Source organism: Salvelinus alpinus, chromosome 32, assembly GCF_045679555.1.
Source record: "Salvelinus alpinus chromosome 32, SLU_Salpinus.1, whole genome shotgun sequence".
Taxonomy (NCBI): Eukaryota; Metazoa; Chordata; class Actinopteri; order Salmoniformes; family Salmonidae; genus Salvelinus; species Salvelinus alpinus.
This window is the reverse complement of record NC_092117.1, coordinates 14250133-14268605: the sequence shown is the minus strand read 5'-3', so window position 1 is coordinate 14268605 and position 18473 is coordinate 14250133. Positions and strand designations below refer to the sequence as shown.

At 42.6% G+C, this 18473-nt stretch overlaps 1 protein-coding gene across 22 annotated transcripts in view; it reads right to left on the bottom strand.

Annotated features, from left to right (window-relative positions):
• Positions 1–18473, bottom strand: part of birc6 (baculoviral IAP repeat containing 6) — a 163053-nt gene that overhangs the window by 125007 nt on the left and 19573 nt on the right. For all 22 annotated transcript variants that reach the window (XM_071379581.1, XM_071379588.1, XM_071379594.1 and 19 more), the window contains exons 11-24: positions 14556–14705; positions 14036–14261; positions 13558–13718; positions 6606–6737; positions 6288–6419; positions 5915–6081; positions 5266–5399; positions 4908–5069; positions 2737–2868; positions 2521–2618; positions 2240–2387; positions 1940–2073; positions 1672–1818; positions 1348–1535 (exon numbers count right to left, since the gene is read on the bottom strand). In XM_071379581.1, the coding sequence (XP_071235682.1) occupies positions 1348–1535; positions 1672–1818; positions 1940–2073; positions 2240–2387; positions 2521–2618; positions 2737–2868; positions 4908–5069; positions 5266–5399; positions 5915–6081; positions 6288–6419; positions 6606–6737; positions 13558–13718; positions 14036–14261; positions 14556–14705 (2111 nt within the window). The remainder of the gene's footprint in view (positions 1–1347; positions 1536–1671; positions 1819–1939; positions 2074–2239; positions 2388–2520; positions 2619–2736; positions 2869–4907; positions 5070–5265; positions 5400–5914; positions 6082–6287; positions 6420–6605; positions 6738–13557; positions 13719–14035; positions 14262–14555; positions 14706–18473) is intronic.

The window sequence follows — 18473 nt, the reverse complement described above, 5'->3', positions numbered from 1 at the left end:
ACATAATTATTGAGACCCTTTGCTATGAGACTTGAAATTGAGCTCAGGTGCATCCTGTTCCCATTGATCATCCAACTTGATTGGAGTCCACCTGCGGTAAATTCAAATGATTGGACATGATTTGGCAAGGCACACACCTGTCTATATAAAAGGTCCCACAGTTGACAGTGCATGTCAGAGTAAAAACCAAGCCATGCGGTCAAAGGAACTGGCCGTAAAGCTCTGAGACAGGATTGTGTTGAGTCACAGACCTGGGGAAGGGTACCAAAGCATTTCTGCAGCATTGAAGGTCCCCAAGATCACAGTGGCCTCCATCATTCTTAATGATCCCAAACTGAGCAATCAGGGGAGAAGGGCCTTGGTCAGAGTGGGGACCAAGAACCCAATGGTCACTGACAGAGTTCCAGAGTTCCTCTGTGGAGATGGGAGAACCTTCCAGAAGGACAACCATCTCTGTACCACTCCACCAATCAGGCCTTTATGATGGCCAGACGGAAGCCACTCCTCAGTATAATGCACGACAGTCCACTTGGAGTTTGCCAAAAAGCACCGTACGGACTCTCAGACCATGAGAAACAAGATTCTCTGGTTTGATGAAACCAAGATTGAACTATTTGGCCTGAATGCCAATCATCACGTCTGGAGGCAACCTACAGTGAAGCAGTGGTGGCAGCATCATGCTGTGGGGATGTTTTTCAGCGGCAGGGACTGGAAGACTAATCAGGATCGACAGAAAGATGAACGGAGAAAAGTACAGATGCCTTGTGTGGCCCAGCCAGAGCCTGGACTTGAACCCTATCAAACATCTCTGGAGAGACCTGAAAATAGCTGTGAAGCGACGCTCCCCATCCAACCTGACAGAGCTTGAGAGGATCTGCAGAAAAGAATGGGAGAAACTCCCCAAATACAGGTGTGCCAAGCTGGTAGCGTCATACCCAAGAAAACTCGAGGCTGTAATCGCTGCCAAAGGTGCTTAAACAAAGTACTGATGTAAAATGTCATTTTCGTTTTTTTACAACATTTCTACAAACCTGTTTTTGATTTGTTATTTTGGGGTGTTGTGTATAGATTTATGAGGAGGAGGGGAGGGGAGACAAAGTCATCCATTTTAGATTAAGGTTGTAACGTAACAAAATGTGGAAAAAGTCAAGGAGTCTGAATACTTTCCGAATGCACTGTACATGAAGTCTGACACATGATATTGGTGTTTGTGCATATAGTGACGGCTTGGATAAGAAGACGCTTGTATGTGCACCTGTGTGAGTACATAACATGCATGTCTGTGAATACGTGTATAGGGACATGTCTGTATGTAAGTTTGCCTGTATGAGTGCTAGAGTCCCTGACCTGTTGCTGTAGTTTGAACAGCTGCTGCTGTTTCTCCTGGAGCACCTGCAGCTGCTGCTCTGCAGACACCATGGCGTGGGACAGCGACTGCAGAGCCACCTGGGCTGCAGAGCTCAGCGCCGTGGACGCCTCGCCCACTGTGCCCGCCGACAGGCCACCCACCGCCGGGGTCACACCGAATGTGCTCACTGGGAGAAGAGGGCAAAGGTCAGGAGTAGAAATCAAAATCCCTGAGTAGGAACAGTGAAGATGTTTAATGTTCCATTTCACAAAGGGTCTGGATAAACCTTCACACAAGTAACAAGAAGCAGCTGAGGTAGGTACCTGTGAACATGCTTGCGTCGTCCCTCTCCACCCTGGTGCCGTCGCTGGTGGAGATACAGGTAAAGTGCAACGGCTCCACCTCCAGGAGCCCAGTGAGGGCCGTGAAGCTGCCCTCGGCCGCCGCACAGCTGCTTACCTTGCCGTTCCCTGCAATAGACACACACACAGGTTAAGTCACACACACACCAGAGTACAGCCCAGACCAAAATGAATCCATTGATGAAGGAATTGGATAGGTGTAAGCAATATGGTGAAATGTGGTGCAGACCTGAGAGAATTTCGGAAAGGTCAATCTCGTCTGACTGGACGCCGATGCTACTGTTGAAGGCATTCTTACAGGAGGAGCCGCTGACCTCCAGGTCAAAAAGCACTGGGTCGAATGGGGAACTGTACAGGCCGTATCTGGGGAGGAGACACACGGTACAGAGCATTATAATTCAAAGAGTCAAGCTGGGTTCAACACAAACTAGTTTTTATGGTAGTCTTCTCGCAACATCACAGTCGGTTATTTTTGGTTTCTTTAGGTCCTGAATGGGGTGTAAGGACACTAGAGGATGAAAAGGCCCACCTGGTCTGTAGCAAAGCCTCCAGGGGCGTGAGGCGGTCCTGCAGTTGCCGGGAGACAGCGGTGAGCAGAGAGGCACAGGCCGTGCTGCAGCCCGACAGGTCCTCATCCTTCACATAGTTAAGCAGCACAAAGTACCAGAACACCGACCCTGAGATAGAAAGAGAGACTTCGACACATGCCACTGCCTAGCAAAATCATGCACTTCCAAAACAATGCTGTTGATAATGCAGAAGCCTTCTACCAACGATTGTGTTATCAGGAAAAACATTATTTCTACTTACCACCTGTTGCTGCTGCAGGCAAGTAAGGCATATTGTCCAGCAGGGCATTCAGGAGATTCATGCCAAAGCCCTGCTGACTGGGCTCTCCTTTCCCATTACTGATGACATAACAGACAAAAACAAGTTACAAAATGTGCACACCTACTACATCACACAAGCATCAACAAGGAGTATGACAGAGTATGTGTCACAACATCCATGAAAAGGCCAACTCACCTAATACAAAGTGCAAGAAAGCGGGCGCATTTGTGGGCTATACTCCGTCCAGCCTCAAAAAAACACACCCGCACAATGTCTGTCAGCCGTTTCCTTGTTTTCATCAGCAGAGCCTCCTTTCCTTCTCTCAGGCTGGAAGGAAAAGAACCAACATGCCCAATAATGTTTGTACCATGTTTTGTGCTGGTACCATGTTGTGCTGCTGCCATGTTGTGTTGCTACCCTGCTGTGTTGTCGTCTTAGGTCTCTCTTTATGTAGTGTTGTGGTGTCTCTTCTCGTGATGTGTGTTCTGTCCTGTATTTTTAATCCCGGATCCATCCCCGCAGGAGGCCTTTTGCGTTTTTGTAGGCAGTCAATGTAAATAAGACTTTATTCTACACTGACTTGCGTGGTTAAATAAAAATGTAATATTAATAAACACAATTCAATAACATTATGGGTGAACATTTAAACAAAATTGTGATCATTAACGTTTAAAAAAATCCCTTGACCCCCCCACAAAATTTAAAATCAGTTATCACAAAACATATTCTTTGCCATTAAAGCCTAACTAGACAATAGGCTTAAATGAAACCAGAGGGAAAGAGGCAAACTTTAGGCTACTCTGGTGAATGTGCGAAGAGGCATGCAAGACAAGACATTGCGAGATACAGATTACCAAGACATATGCGCACAGTTCTGCCTGCCCCTCCTCTCTCTCCCCCTCCCCTTGCTCTTTGCTAATGATGAGTGTGTATTCAGTCTTCGGGCTGTTGCCTGTAGAATATCCTAGTTTATTCATGAGACCAATGTCGCCTGGATACGGAGGTGTAGTCGGGCCAGTCTTGCGAGCACAGGGTACTTGTCGTTGCTGAGTGGTTGGGGGTGTTTTTGTCTCATATGAAATTACAGCAGGCTACTGGCTCGCCTGCCCTTTCTCTTCGCTAATGATGCGAGTGTGTGTGTTCAGTGGAATATATCCTAGCCTGACCATTGATGATAGGTCCTAATTTACAGAAGTTGTGAGACATTGCAAACCATGAAGTCGCGAGATACAGCTTGATTACCGATAGATAGGTCTAGTGCACGGTTCTGATCTGCCTATACTGTGCTCCTCCCTCCTCCCCTCTCTCCCTGCCCCTAGCTAGCTCGCTATGAAAGACGCAAGTGTTTGTGTTCTCGGAAGGTTGCAACTAATCAGTCTCCTTCATTCCAAAAATACCACATTTTAGTAAGTTAGTTGAGGAATCAATTATTTTGGTGACGAATCTCCACCACTACATCATCGTTGTTAACAGTTGGAAAATCGGAGGAGAAAGGCAAGCGACAGCAGCGCAGTCCAGTATGGCAATACTTTGAGAAGTTAAATGTGAAGGTGGAGAAATGCAAACTTTGCGAGGTGGAATTGAGGTACAGTAATGGTAGTGCGGGGGCAACACGCAACCATCTGAAAGGGACATAAACCAGCAACAGCTGCATTGTGAATTCACATGGAATTGTGTTTTTTTGGGGGGGGACCAATAAAAGAAATGGTTGTGTCACATCCCTAGTGAAAATGTTGAGATATATCATGTGACCAAAAACAGTACAGTAATAATATCTAATCTCAGAAACATATACATGCGGTAAAGTAACAATGGAACACAGACCATGGTGGATAGTGCAAGGATGCCAACATTGGCGGGCGTTCAAAAAATCTGGATATTTGTCAAATCCGACATGATTTATGTCTTCTAACAGGCCTACAATGTTATTAAAATCTGATTTGGATATATTTAGCTGTTCCCCGCTGCATAATATTTAGAAGATGTCCTTTTCGGGTTTAGAACTCCCGTTCGTATAATCAAATTGTATTTGTCACATGCGCCAAATACAACAGGTGTAGACCTAGTTAGCCATATAGAAAATCTGTGGTGGTAGTTGAAGCAGTTGATAAGTGTAATGCAGTTGATTGGTGACGACATGAACGATTGGGGTTGACATCCATACAAGCACTACTCTCTGACTTGTACCCTTACAGTGTAAAACACAAATATAAACAGCCTAAATGTAGACAAATTTTGATGGCCGTCTCGATTATCCCCAGAGTGGTAATTCCATTGATCTCTTTACCGCATGTATAGAGCATCTCTGTATCCCTATGAATATCTCATCTCCTTCTTGCATCCCACATTCATCCTCTTAGGCCCACCTGCAGGGTCCGTTGGAGTACACTCCAGCCAACCAGCAGAGGCAGTCAAGGATGAGGCTCTGGGAGTGCTCTGTGCCAGGGCCCTCATCCGCCCCCTTACACAGCCCGTTCAAAAGCTTCTCATGGAAATCTGGAAACTGCAGCATGGCACAGCGCTGGACTCTGAAAAAGACAGGAGCAACATACATACAATTCAGTTAGTTATGTTTTACTACTATGATATAACGAGTATTGAAGTAACAAGACGCATGTCCGTTCTCAAACTGTGCAAGATCATGAAATAACGCATTTTATTAAGGTGTTGGGATTTTACAATAGTTCAGTGTTTTTCGTGAAACAACGGTACTAAGGACCGCACCTTTCTTTGGGTATGGAGGTCTTCTTAAACCTTCGGATTGTGACGGACACCTCCTGTAGCAGGTCGCAGCCGCGGAAGTTGTCAGGTTTCTTCGACTGAGCAGGAGAATCTGCTTTGGAAGTGGAGGCCTTTTCCTAAATGGAAGAGGCATTTTAAACACGGTCCAAAGAGGGCTATTTTAAAATTGTAGAGCTGTAAACTAACAGAGAAAATGTCCTCCTTCAAGAATGGGACGTTGCTGGTATGAGGAAGCCACATCCAATCAATTTGACCCGTGGTCCCGTGTGGCTCAGTTGGTAGAGCATGGCGCTTGCAACGCCAGGGTTGTGGGTTCATTCCCCACGGGGGGACCAGGATGAATATGTATGAACTTTCCAATTTGTAAGTCGCTCTGGATAAGAGCGTCTGCTAAATGACTTAAATGTAAATGTTAAATGTTGACACCTTCAACTTCTCACTGAGAACATGGCAATACCATTATTCTCCCACCAGATGGAGACAAAGGAGAAAGCTACAATCAAGGCCATCCATGCACTCAATTTACACAACTGTACAATCAGTCAAAAGTGCCTCGTGTGCAGCAGAGAAGGACTACTGAAATAAACTGATGTAAAATTGCATTTGTTTTCCAATGCTTTGCCCTCTGTACCTTCGTGGCTTGTGCCCTCTGCAGCAGGGTGGAGAGGGAATGGCCCTTGCTGCTCTGAGGCTTGGCAGCGGCCATCCTCACCACCGGCATGGGGCTCTCCTCCATGCCCTTGTCGCTCACCGCCTTGATGTGCACCAGGAACGAGCGGTACTTGCCCCCAGCCATGCCTGCAGGGAGGGGGACAAACCAGCAGAAAACATCTAACATACAATACGTACATTGCCAGGGGGGGAGGATTCAGATAAACAGCGGCATGCAGATCATCTTTCGCTCTCCAAGAAAAAGTTGGGAAGACACATACTGGAGGGCCAAAAATGGCCAAGGTAAGATTTCTTCAATGTGACTCAATGTAAAAGTTTGCAGATATTGCTACCTTTGACCAGCTTGGGGCTGGTGAGGCTCAGCATCCCAGCATGGCCTGAGAGGTCCAGTCCACTGGCCAACCACACGGGACCACACAGGATATCCTCCTTATGGTCTTCTAAGAAGGTGCACAGCCTGGAGCCTGGAAGAGGAAGAGCAATGTTATGAAACCTCTGCTAGGCTGAGGAACCCCTCGGATTGCGGCTTCACCCTCCGAATCACTAGTAACACTAATCATCTACAATGTGGCAACCCAACACACAATAATCAAGTGTCAAACACTGACTGCGTCTATCAACCCTGGCTGCCTTTCCATGCAGCTTTCTACCTGATGTCTCTTCGATGTCCATGAACTGGATGTCGTCTGTAAAGTCGTGCAAAAGTGGCTGTCCATTCCTCTCCCCATTGGCATGGAGGACATGGGACAGGGGGAAGGAGATCTGTCTGTCAACTGCCGTCTCTGGAGAAAAGGAAAGAAAAAATCACATTTGAGACAGTAGGCAAATAAGATATGTCAAGCATGATCATAAATGAAACAATCAATATTCCCCTGCACAAAGGCTAGTTATCTATGGCAGCCAGTCCTCTTCATTGCAGGTCTCCAGACAGCGACCCTTTGACTTGACTGTACGAGTTAAAAATGTTATTGTCGCACTGGTGCGATCTGCACATTCTACCTGGTCACAATCAAAACGTCATATTTTGGGGCGATTAAAACCATGAATCTGTCAAACAGCAAAGTGCATTATCTTCATGATTCCCGTAATAAAAAGTGCCCGCCCTGCCGCTGTGCCGACTGCTCAAAACAAGATGGACGCTGCATCCAAGTTGCTTTTTAATATGAATTCATGTTTACTGTATTGTACTATTAGTTTGAGTGTCTTGCTCTCTGCAAAACACTAGCTAGTTGGTCTTAAGAAGCTGGAATATGCCTAAAATAAAATTTGATTTGAAATAACACTAATTCCTAATGCTAATCGCCAACTAACAAATACTTATTTTCCACCATAATTTGCAAATAAATTCATTAAAAATCCTACAATGTGATTTTCTGGATTTTGTTTTCTCATTTTGTCTGTCATAGTTGATGATGAATGTGATGAAAATTACAGGCCTCTCTCATCTTTTTAAGTGGGAGAACTTGCACAATTGGTGGCTGACTAAATACTTTTTTGCCCCACTGTAGCTAATGCACTGAGCTAGGGCAAAGCAAAAGTTAACTAATACAAGATGCTAGATCAGCATGTTTTTAATTTAACTAGGCAAGTCAGTTAAGAATAAATTCTTATTTACAATGACGGCTTAACACGGCCAAACCCGGATGATGGGGGGCCAATTGTGCGCCGCCCTATCGTACTCGCAATCACGGCAGGGTGTGATACAGCATGTTGTTTGTGCAACACTATGCTGAATCAAGAGAGCCTATAGTATATTCTAAAATCTTTGTATACAAGTAACACCTATTCTTATGTAATTAGGGTCCCCTGGAAAACACTGACCAACAATTTGGTTCCTACCAAATTTGAAGTGATATCAATCGCAACCATTTATCTTTTCCAGTGAGGAAGAAATGGATGTCTTTTTGTATGGTGGAGTACGCAAAATAGGTAAATTTTGAGCATCTTTATCTCTTTAATGTCCTCAACTGGCAGCTTCATTAAATAGTTCCAGCAAAACAACAGTCTCAACGTCAACAGTGAAGAGGCGACTCCGGGATGCTGGCAGAGTTGCAAAGAAAAAGCCATATCTCAGACTGGCCAATAAAAAGAAACAATTAAGATGGGCAAAAGAACAGACACTGGACAGAGGAACTCTGCCTAGAAGGCCAGCATCCCGGAGTCGCCTCTTCACGGTTGACGTTGAGACTGTTGTATTGCGGGTACTATTTAAGCTGCCAGTTGAGGACTTATGAGGCGTCGGTTTCTCAATCTAGACACTAATGTATTTGTCCTCTTGCTCAGTTGTGCACCGGGGCCTCCCACTCCTCTTTCTATTCTGGTTAGAGCCAGTTCGCGCTGTTCTGTGAAGGGAGTAGTACACAGCGCTGTATGATATCTTCGGTTTCTTAGCAATTTCTCGCATGGAGTAGCCTTCATTTCTCAGAACAAGAATAGACTGACGAGTTTCAGAAGAAAGTTCTTTGTTTCTGGCCATTTTGAGCCTGTAATCGAAGCCACAAATGATGATGCTCCAGATACTCAACTAGTCTAAAGAATGCCAGTTTTATTGCGTCTTTAATCTGAACAGTTTTCAGCTGTGCTAACATAATTGCAAAAGGGTTTTCTAATGATCAATTAGCCTTTTAAAATGATAAACTTGAATTAGCTAACACAACGTGCCATTGGAACACAGGAGTGATGGTTGCTGATAATGGGCCTCTGTACGCCTATGTAGATATTCCATAAAGAAATCTGCCTTTTCCAGCTACAATAGTCATTTACAGCATTAACAATGTCTACACTGTATTTATGATCAAGTTGATGTTATTTTAAAATGGACATTTTTTTTGTTGCATTTCTTTTAAAAACAAGGACATTTCTGTGTGAGCCCACACGGTAGTGTATATGCAGAAAGCTGACACCCACCTCTCTTTAATACCAGTAGCCTAGTGGTTAGAGCATTGGGCCAGTAACCAAAAGGTTGCTGAATCGATTCCCAGAGCTGACAAGTTAGAAATATGTTGTTTTGCCCCCGAGCAAGGCAGTTAACCCACTGTTCCCCGGGCGCCAAAGACGTGGATGTCTATTAAGGCAGCCCCCAGTACCGCTCTGATTCAGAGGGGTTGGGTTAAATGCGGAAGACACATCAGTTGTACAACTGACTAGGTATCCCCCTTTCCCTTAATAGCGAGGGACAAAGAGAGAGGGGCACAGTATAGGCAGGTCAGCCCCCATGCAGACCGAGTCAGAACTGTACTATAGGCCTATCTAGCAGCAATCAAAAGCTGTATCTCCCAATAAAATGCTGTATCTTGCAATTTCTTGGCTTCCCATATCTCGTAACTTCAGTAAAGCATGGCCTATCATCAATGAATAGGCAAGGGTATTGAGATGAGTGAGATTAAACACTTGGCTCTCACAGTCATACACAGTATCTGCGCATGTGCATGAGTTACCAGCGTGGTAGACAGGGCAACAACACAGAGAAGTCGAGCCTTGCGCTTCAACACTCTTAGTTGTTGCAGAAATTGACCCACTAGCATTTCGCTACACCTGAAATAACATCTGCTAAATATGTGTATGTGACCAATAACATTTGATTTGACTGTAAAGTTTACTTTCTGCATATACCATTTTTTTCTTCTTCTTAACATTAAGGATCCCAGTTTCACACACCAAATCTAAGGGGATAGGTCCATTCTATTTCTGACTGAAATGACACCCACCCTGTATTCAACAACATGTTTTGTCTCAACCAATGGTGGGCATAACACAAAAAACCTCAGATGGTGTAAAGTAGGGTCTAAGCTACAACATATGCGAATATGAAAATCTGAGTTAACAAGTTTAGATAATTGACATTAAAAAAGTTAAAACATTTTTACAGTGTTAATAAAAAGGGTCCCTAACAGTCATTCTGATTCCCATGTAAAATATCATTTTCAGTGACAAACATATCACCCATAATATTTTGGGGGTTTGAAAAAATAACTCATGGCTAACTACCAGGAAGTTTGAGTGAGCAGGGAGCTTATAATCATGAGGTCGCCTTTACTGACAGCTCTTTGAAAGGTCTATGTCAAGAAACTTCGATGCAGTGAGCAGTAAGAAAATCAAGCATTTTTGGTGATACAAAGCAACTCAAACAATCAAATTGTATCGATGAAGTCAAAAAGCGTTTTATACATCTCCCATTTGGCAAGCCTCTTGTGATGTGGCGGATGTGTTGACATGACAAATGAGCCCGTTTTGAACGACCTCCCCCTTTTGTTCCATGCCAGCTGAAGACCTAGCTAGCCAGTAACTAGCTAACACCAGACACAGATGAAAGGGGAAACATCTAAGTATCTTTAAAATGTAAAGTTTACACTATTCATACATGTTATTTGCTGACACCCTACAGTTCAATTTTTGCACCAGTAGATTAGCTACCGAGCTATATAATCTCGCCTCCAGAACCAAGTGTGTCACATGGTGAGGGGACTAGTAACTTTATGATCAAACTTTGTCAATGTAGAAGCATAAATTTTTAATACTTGGTTCATCATACTTTGATCTGTTTTTATTCAAATGACCATTAAACTTTTTCAATAAATTATAAAATAGATAACCCTGTTAGTAAACTTTTAAATGACATCAAATTGAACTGTTTATCTTTTCCAGTGATGAAGCCATGGATGTCTCATGGTAGGGTGGGGTATGTAAAATGGGTCAACATTAAGCACCTTTATCTCGTGAATGTTTTCACATTCAGGTAAAAATATACAGTGGGGAGAACAAGTATTTGATACACTGCCGATTTTGCAGGTTTTCCTACTTACAAAGCATGTAGAGGTCTGTAATTTTTATCATAGGTACACTTCAACTATGAGAGACGGAATCTAAAACAAAAATCCAGAAAATCACATTGTATGATTTTTAAGTAATTAATTTGCATTTTATTGCATGACATAAGTATTTGATACATCAGAAAAGCAGAACTTAATATTTGGTACAGAAACCTTTGTTTGCAATTACAGAGATCATACGTTTCCTGTAGTTCTTGACTAGGTTTGCACACACTGCAGCAGGGATTTTGGCCCACTTCTCCCTACAGATCTTCTCCAGATCCTTCAGGTTTCGGGGCTGTCGCTGGGCAATACGGACTTTCAGCTCCCTCCAAAGATTTTCTATTGGGTTCAGGTCTGGAGACTGGCTAGGCCACTCCAGGACCTTGAGATGCTTCTTACGGAGCCACTCCTTAGTTGCCATGGCTATGTGCTTCGTGTCGTTGTCATGCTGGAAGACCCAGCCACGACCCATCTTCAATGCTCTTACTGAGGGAAGGAGGTTGTTGGCCAAGATCTCGCGATACATGGCCCCATCCATCCTCCCCTCAATACGGTGCAGTCGTCCTGTTCCCTTTGCAGAAAAGCATCCCCAAAGAATGATGTTTCCACCTCCATGCTTCACGGTTGGGATGGTGTTCTTGGGGTTGTACTCATACTTCTTCTTCCTCCAAACACGGCGAGTGGAGTTAGACCAAAAAGCTCTATTTTTGTCTCATCAGACCACATGACCTTCTCCCATTCCTCCTCTGGATCATCCAGATGGTCATTGGCAAACTTCAGACAGGCCTGGACATGCACTGGCTTAAGCAGGGGGACCTTGCGTGCGCTGCAGGATTTTAATCCATGACGGCGTAGTGTGTTACTAATGGTTTTCTTTGAGACTGTGGTCCCAGCTCTCTTCAGGTCATTGACCAGGTCCTGCCGTGTAGTTCTGGGCTGATCCCTCACCTTCCTCATGATCATTGATGCCCCACGAGGTGAAATCTTGCATGGAGCCCCAGACCGAGGGTGATTGACCGTCATCTTGAACTTCTTCCATTTTCTAATAATTGCGCCAACAGTTGTTTCCTTCTCACCAAGCTGCTTGCCTATTGTCCTGTAGCCCATCCCAGCCTTGTGCAGGTCTACAATTTTATCCCTGATGTCCTTACACAGCTCTCTGGTCTTGGCCATTGTGGAGAGGTTGGAATCTGTTTGATTGTGTGTGGACAGGTGTCTTTTATACAGGTAACGAGTTCAAACAGGTGCAGTTAATACAGGTAATGAGTGGAGAACAGGAGGGCTTCTTAAAGAAAAACTAACAGGTCTGTGAGAGCCGGAATTCTTACTGGTTGGTAGGTGATCAAATACTTATGTCATGCAATAAAATGCAAATTAATAATTTAAAAATCATACAATGTGATTTTCTGGATTTTTGTTTTAGATTCCGTCTCTCACAGTTGAAGTGTACCTATGATAAAAATTACAGACCTCTACATGCTTTGTAAGTAGGAAAACCTGCAAAATCGGCAGTGTATCAAATACTTGTTCTCCCCACTGTATATTATTAAGATCGACTATTTTTTTTATTTTTTTTTATTTTTTTGGCCCACTTCTATGTGCAAACGTATGGAAAGTTGTTTAAATCAAAAGGGATGCTGTCGAAAAAAGATTGAATTCAAATATTTTTACCCTATATGTAATACTAGTGAACATAAAGATGAAGGCAAATTCATCTCTACTGAACAAAAAAAAATACATCTAAACTCTGGAGCCTAGGGACGTATAAAATAGGCAATGCAGATGGAATCATGGAATCCAGACATTAAAACTGAATTCAACAATATTCAAAAATGTATAAGTTAGTAGGGAATTAACTAAATGTATTGAAAATTCATACTTTTGCCCAAACGTATCATAAGACATGAACAGAATGCATCAGTGATTCGTATTTCCTGCAACTTTCTGAAGAGAATGAAAATTCCCCGTCTATGTGTGGTATGCTTTGCGTAGCCGTTAGCGATGATGCTAATGAAAAGTATTCTGGTAGATGGAAAGGTTTTGCCAAAAACCTTCTCAATTAAATGTTGACTACAAAGTAGCCTGTTTGCCTTACAGAATGATATCATGATTATTTGTATCAATCCAGGAGGTGTTTGTTTCGAAAATTGGCATCCCATGTGCACCACAAAAAAACTGCTAAACAGCTTCTTGCTAGGTGCACACTGGAATTACATCACACATTTTTCCCAGACCTCTCCTGGTGTGGTTTAAGCATTGTTGTGGACTTCAAGCAACCATTTTTTAGTTTTTCTATTAAAAAAGTGTGATTGTTTTTTTTCAGGTTTTTGCTCTCAAAGGAAAACAGAAACCTGGAAAAACAAAACTGAGAACGGAATTTGGGATAACACAAAACAGAACCCAGCAAAGAATAAAACTGATTTTATAGGGCCCTAGGAGCCCTATTTTGGAATAAAACAAAAATAGCCTAACTGTCAAACCAAAATTCATGACAATCGCTGGATTAACTTCTTAATTGAATACCATCTCAGTAGTCCAACACACTTCTTAATAGATCACTTTGACTGACTTTATAAGATTATTACTCCTATTTTTCTTATTGTGTGACCCTGTGAAAAATAGTTTTTCGGGTGAGACCAAATCATGGGCTGGTGCCACAAACTGAAAAGGTTTGTGGCACCAGCGCCACCAGGTGAAAATGTTACTCTGGAGTCCTGCATAGTCTATGCTCAAGATACTATATTTAAAACATTTGCCAAGAAAACAAAGAGATAGCGGTGAGTGACCTCACCGTTGACCTTGCCCAGACCTGGGGCCTTGTTCTTCAGCAGGGTGATCTGGATCTGAGGAATGTTAGTGATGTTGGCATTCATGACGAACTTGAAGTCCACGTGGCCCACCATGCAGGCCTTGGGAAGGACCAGTTCAAACACATGCTCGTCCCAGCTGGAGCTACAAACAACAAAGAAAGCATGGCCGCATTATTCACCTACTCAAAATATTTCCTAAAATCAAGACATCCTAGGCTACTTTTTTTTTTATAGGAGCATGTGAGATTGTTAACATACAAGTTAAAAAGGAACATGTAGCTGTGGTCCTCAATGAGGAATTTAAAGTGTGTGTATATTCCAAATGTACAGCCATTGTGATTGTTTATTAATAGTGTGACATTTGTGGATAGACTTACGAGAAATGACTCACTGACTGCACACACCCATAAGGATTCTACTCGCACCCATACCCACCCAGTCATACCCACACGTCCGTACCTGTCACTCTGCAGCTTCCAGGTGCGTGTGTGCTGGGCGGCGTCTCCATGGTGCTGCTGGTGCAAGTGCTGGGGGTGGCGACGCTGCTGCTGCTCCTGCTGCACCTCCACCCAGCAGGGCGGCACTGTGGCCGAGAAGCGCGGCGTCAGTGTTTCGAAGCGCGTCAGCTCCACCAGCGACGTTAGGTTCTCCACAGCCAACACTTGGTCCACCAGGAGGTCAACTCCTTAACGGGAGAATATTTTTTTAAAGGCCACAGGGATGTAAAGAACTTATGAAACCGGAAAATGTATTGTTGCCATTTCACAGTCTGTACAGTATAATGTTGTCAATCAGCATATGATTTCACTGGAAAGAGGGTTCCAATAAGCAATGACTAGTCAGTTATCAAAATCCATGAAATACATTTCATAGGTGTTCATAGTCAGCAAAGGTGAAATGAGGCAATAGGGCTGCACAGTTATTGAATGAGCGGAGAAGCAGCAGAGATGTGAAGTGTAAAGGGGTCTGTGTCTCCTACCTGTGATCCCTGGGCTCGAGGGATTGGAGGAGGGCTTCGTCCCCTCCAACAGCTGTTCAGCCCCTTTAGAAAGGGGGCCATCGACAAAAATGTCGCTGTCATCTACATCGTCACACACACCTCCAATTTGAAGGAAATGAAGTTCTCCACCTAGAAGGGGGGGTTAGATAACTGAAGTCAGACTTAACATTCTTAATGTGAAATGGATCCAAAGACTTCATAAATACATTTCTGCATATTTGTCATTTTAACACAATAACTGCTCTACCAAAGAAATGAATTTTCCCTTAAAATCACTCATCCCTGCTTGAAAACTAGGATGTGCACAGTTCTTCAAATATTCGAACAGACTTTGGTATTAGAATACTTTTGAATATAATTTGTGAGAAAAATTAAGCCTATTTTAACACTGAAAAAGCTTTTTCTAAATTAAAATATCCATGTGACATTGTTACAAGGGTACACAGTTCCTTCAGAAATGATTCACAACCCTTTACTTTTCACATTGTTGTTAAAGCCTGAATTTAAAATGGATTACATTTAGATTTGTCACTGGCCGACACACTACCCCATAAAGTCAAAGTGGAATTGTATTTTTTTTCTTCTTTTCTTTATAAATTAAAAAATTAAAGGCTGCAATGTCTTGAGTCATTAAATATTCAACCCCTTTGTTGAGTCATTAAATATTCAACCCCTTTGTCATGGCAAGCCTAAATAAATTAAAGAGTAAAAACCGTGCTTAACAAGTCACATAATAAATTGCATGGACTCACTCTGTGTGCAATAAGTGTTCTAACATGATTTTTGAATGACTACCTTATCTATGTACCCCACACATACAGATAACTGTGAGGTCCCTCAGTTGAACAGTGCATTTTAAACACAGATTCAACCACAAAGACCAGGGAGGTTTTCCAATGCCTCACAAAAGGCACCTATTGGTAGAAGGCAACAAAAATAAAAAGCAGACATTGAATATCCCTTTGAGTATGGTGAAGTTATTAATTACACTTTGGATGGTGTATCAATACACCCAGTCACTACAAAGATACAGGCGTCCTTCCTAACTCAGTTGCCGGAGAGGAAGGGACAACTACAGAGTTTAATGGCTGTGATAGGAGAAAACTGAGGACGGATCAACAACATTGTAGTGGCGCCACAACAGTAACCTAATTTACAAAGTCAAAAGGAAGCCTGTACTAAATAAAAAAATATTCTAAAACATGCATCCTGTTTGCAACAAGGCAACAAGCAATTCACTTTTTGTCTTGAATACAAAGTATTGGATTTGCCAACAGCATATTACTGATTACCACCATATTTCTAAGCATAGTGATGGCTGCATCATGTTATAGGTATTGTTTTTTTTAAACTAGGCAAGTCAGTTAAGAACAAATTCTTATTTACAATGACGGCCTAGGAACAGTGGGTTAACTGCCTTGTTCAGGGGCAGAACGACAGATTTTTACCTTGTCAGCTCAGGCATTCGATCTAGCAACCTTTCAGTTACTAGCCCAACGTTGTAACCACTAGGCTACCTGGCGGCCCAGTTTTTCAGGATAAAAAAAAAATGGAATGGAGCTAAGCACAGGCAAAATCCGAGAGGAAAACCTGGTTCACTCAGCTATCCACCAGACACTGGGAGATGAATTCATCTTTCAGCAGGACAATAACCTAAAACACAGGGCCAAATCTACCATGAATGTTCCCGAGTGGCCTAGTTACAGTTTTTACTTAAATCTAATTGAAAATCTATGGCAAGACCTGAACATGGTTGTCTAGCAATGATCAACAACTAATTAGACAGAGCTTGAAGAATTTGAAAAGAATAATGGGCAAATGTTGCACAATCCAGGTGTGGAAAGCTCTTAGAGACTTACCCAGATAGACTCACAGCTGTAATTGCTGCCAAAGGTGCTTCTGCAAAGTATTAAGTCATTGAATACTTATGTAAATTAGATATTTCTGTATTTTATTTGTTTATACATTTGCAAAGATGAGGAAAAAAAGATTTAATCCATTTTGAATTCAGGCTGTAACAACAAAATGTGAAATAAGTCAAGGGGTCTGAATACTTTCCATGTCACTAAATTATTCATTACCTCGTACCCCTGCACATTCACTCTGTACTGGTACTACTTATTTATAGCCTCTTTTTTATTGTTACTATTTCCTTTATTATTAATTGCTTTTTAATTCTGCACTGTTGAGATGGGGCTCGTAAGTAAGCATTTCACTGGAAAGTCCACACCTGTTGTATTCAGCGCATGTGACTAATACATTTGGTAACTAGTGACGACCGGTAGCCTTCAAGTAGCTTGTAGTTTATGTTGGCCAAACCAAGTGGCAAAGTGACTCGATGTGTGTAAAAAGTTGAGTGAGAGTTCAATAATGCAATGCAATAAAAAAAAATGCTGAGGAGTAGGCTATAAAGTGTCGCACAGTATACCGAAACGTCTATACTTGATCCATACTAGAACATTAAAAAAAAGGTTCTGTAGTAGAATTTGTTACATTCAGTACTTCTGTCAAACAAGCCTCACATCGTGTACTGATTGAAAGTGCAGCTGAAATCCCCTAGCTCGAGTGCACAGTGGCTGCTCCACTCTTTTCTAGCTCTAGCCCAGGGATCATCAACTAGATTCAGCCAAGGGCCGATTCTTTTCTTGAGCAGATGGTCAGGGTGCCGTAACATAACTACAAATAATCTGTACACTGCAAACTGACAAGAAGCACAAACAGATATATTTTTAACCAAAACCATTTCAAACCTTGCTTAGGTTTGTATACAATCACATACAGGTGAAGTCGGAAGTTTACATACACCTAGGTTGGAGTCATTAAAACCCGTTTTCAACCACTCAACAAATTCTTGTTAACAGACTTGCCAAAACTATAGTTTGTTAGGACATCTACTTTGTGCATGACAAGTAATTTTTCCAACAATTGTTGACAGATTATTTCACCCTTATCACAATTCCAGTGGGTCAGAAGTTTACATATACTAAGTTGACTGTGCCTTTAATAAACAGCTTGGAAAATTCCAGAAATGATGTCATGGCTTTAGAAGCTTCTGATAGGCTAATTGACATCACTTGAGTCAATTGGAGGTGTACCCGTGGATGTATTTCAAGGCCTACCTTAAAACTCAGTGCCTCTTGGCTTGACATCATGGGAAAATCAAAAGAAATCAGCCAAGCCCTCAGAAAAATAATTGTAGACCTCCACAAGTCTAGTTCATCCTTGGGAGCAATTTCCAAATGCCTGAAGGTACCACATTCATCTGTACAAACAATAGTACGCAAATATAAACACCATGAGACCACGCAGCCGTCATTCCGCTCAGGAAGGAGATGCGTTCTGTCTCCTAGAGATGAACGTACTTTGGTGCGAAAAGTGCAAAACAATCCCAGAACAACTGCAAAGGACCTTGTGAAGATGCTGGAGGAAACAGGTACAAAAGTAACTACGGTATAGTAAAAGTTACCACAGTAAAACGAGTCCTATATCGGCATAACCCGAAAGGAAGAAGCCACTGCTCCAAAACCGCCATAAAAAAGCCAGACAATAGTTTGCAACTGCACATGGGGACAAAGATCGTACTATTTGGAGAAATGTCCTCTGGTCTGAGGAGACAAAAATAGAACTGTTTGGCCATAATGACCATCGTTATGTTTGGAGGAAAAAGGGGGATGCTTGCAAGCTGAAGAACACCATCCCAACCGTGAAGCACGGGGGTGGCAGGATCATGTTGTCGGGGTGCCTTGCTGCAGCAGGGACTGGTGCACTTCACAAAATACATGGCATCATGAGGCAGGACAATTATGTGGATATATTGAAGCAACATCTCAAGACATCAGTCAGGAAGTTAAAGCTTGGTTGCAAATGGGTCTTCCAAATGGACAATGACCCAAAGCA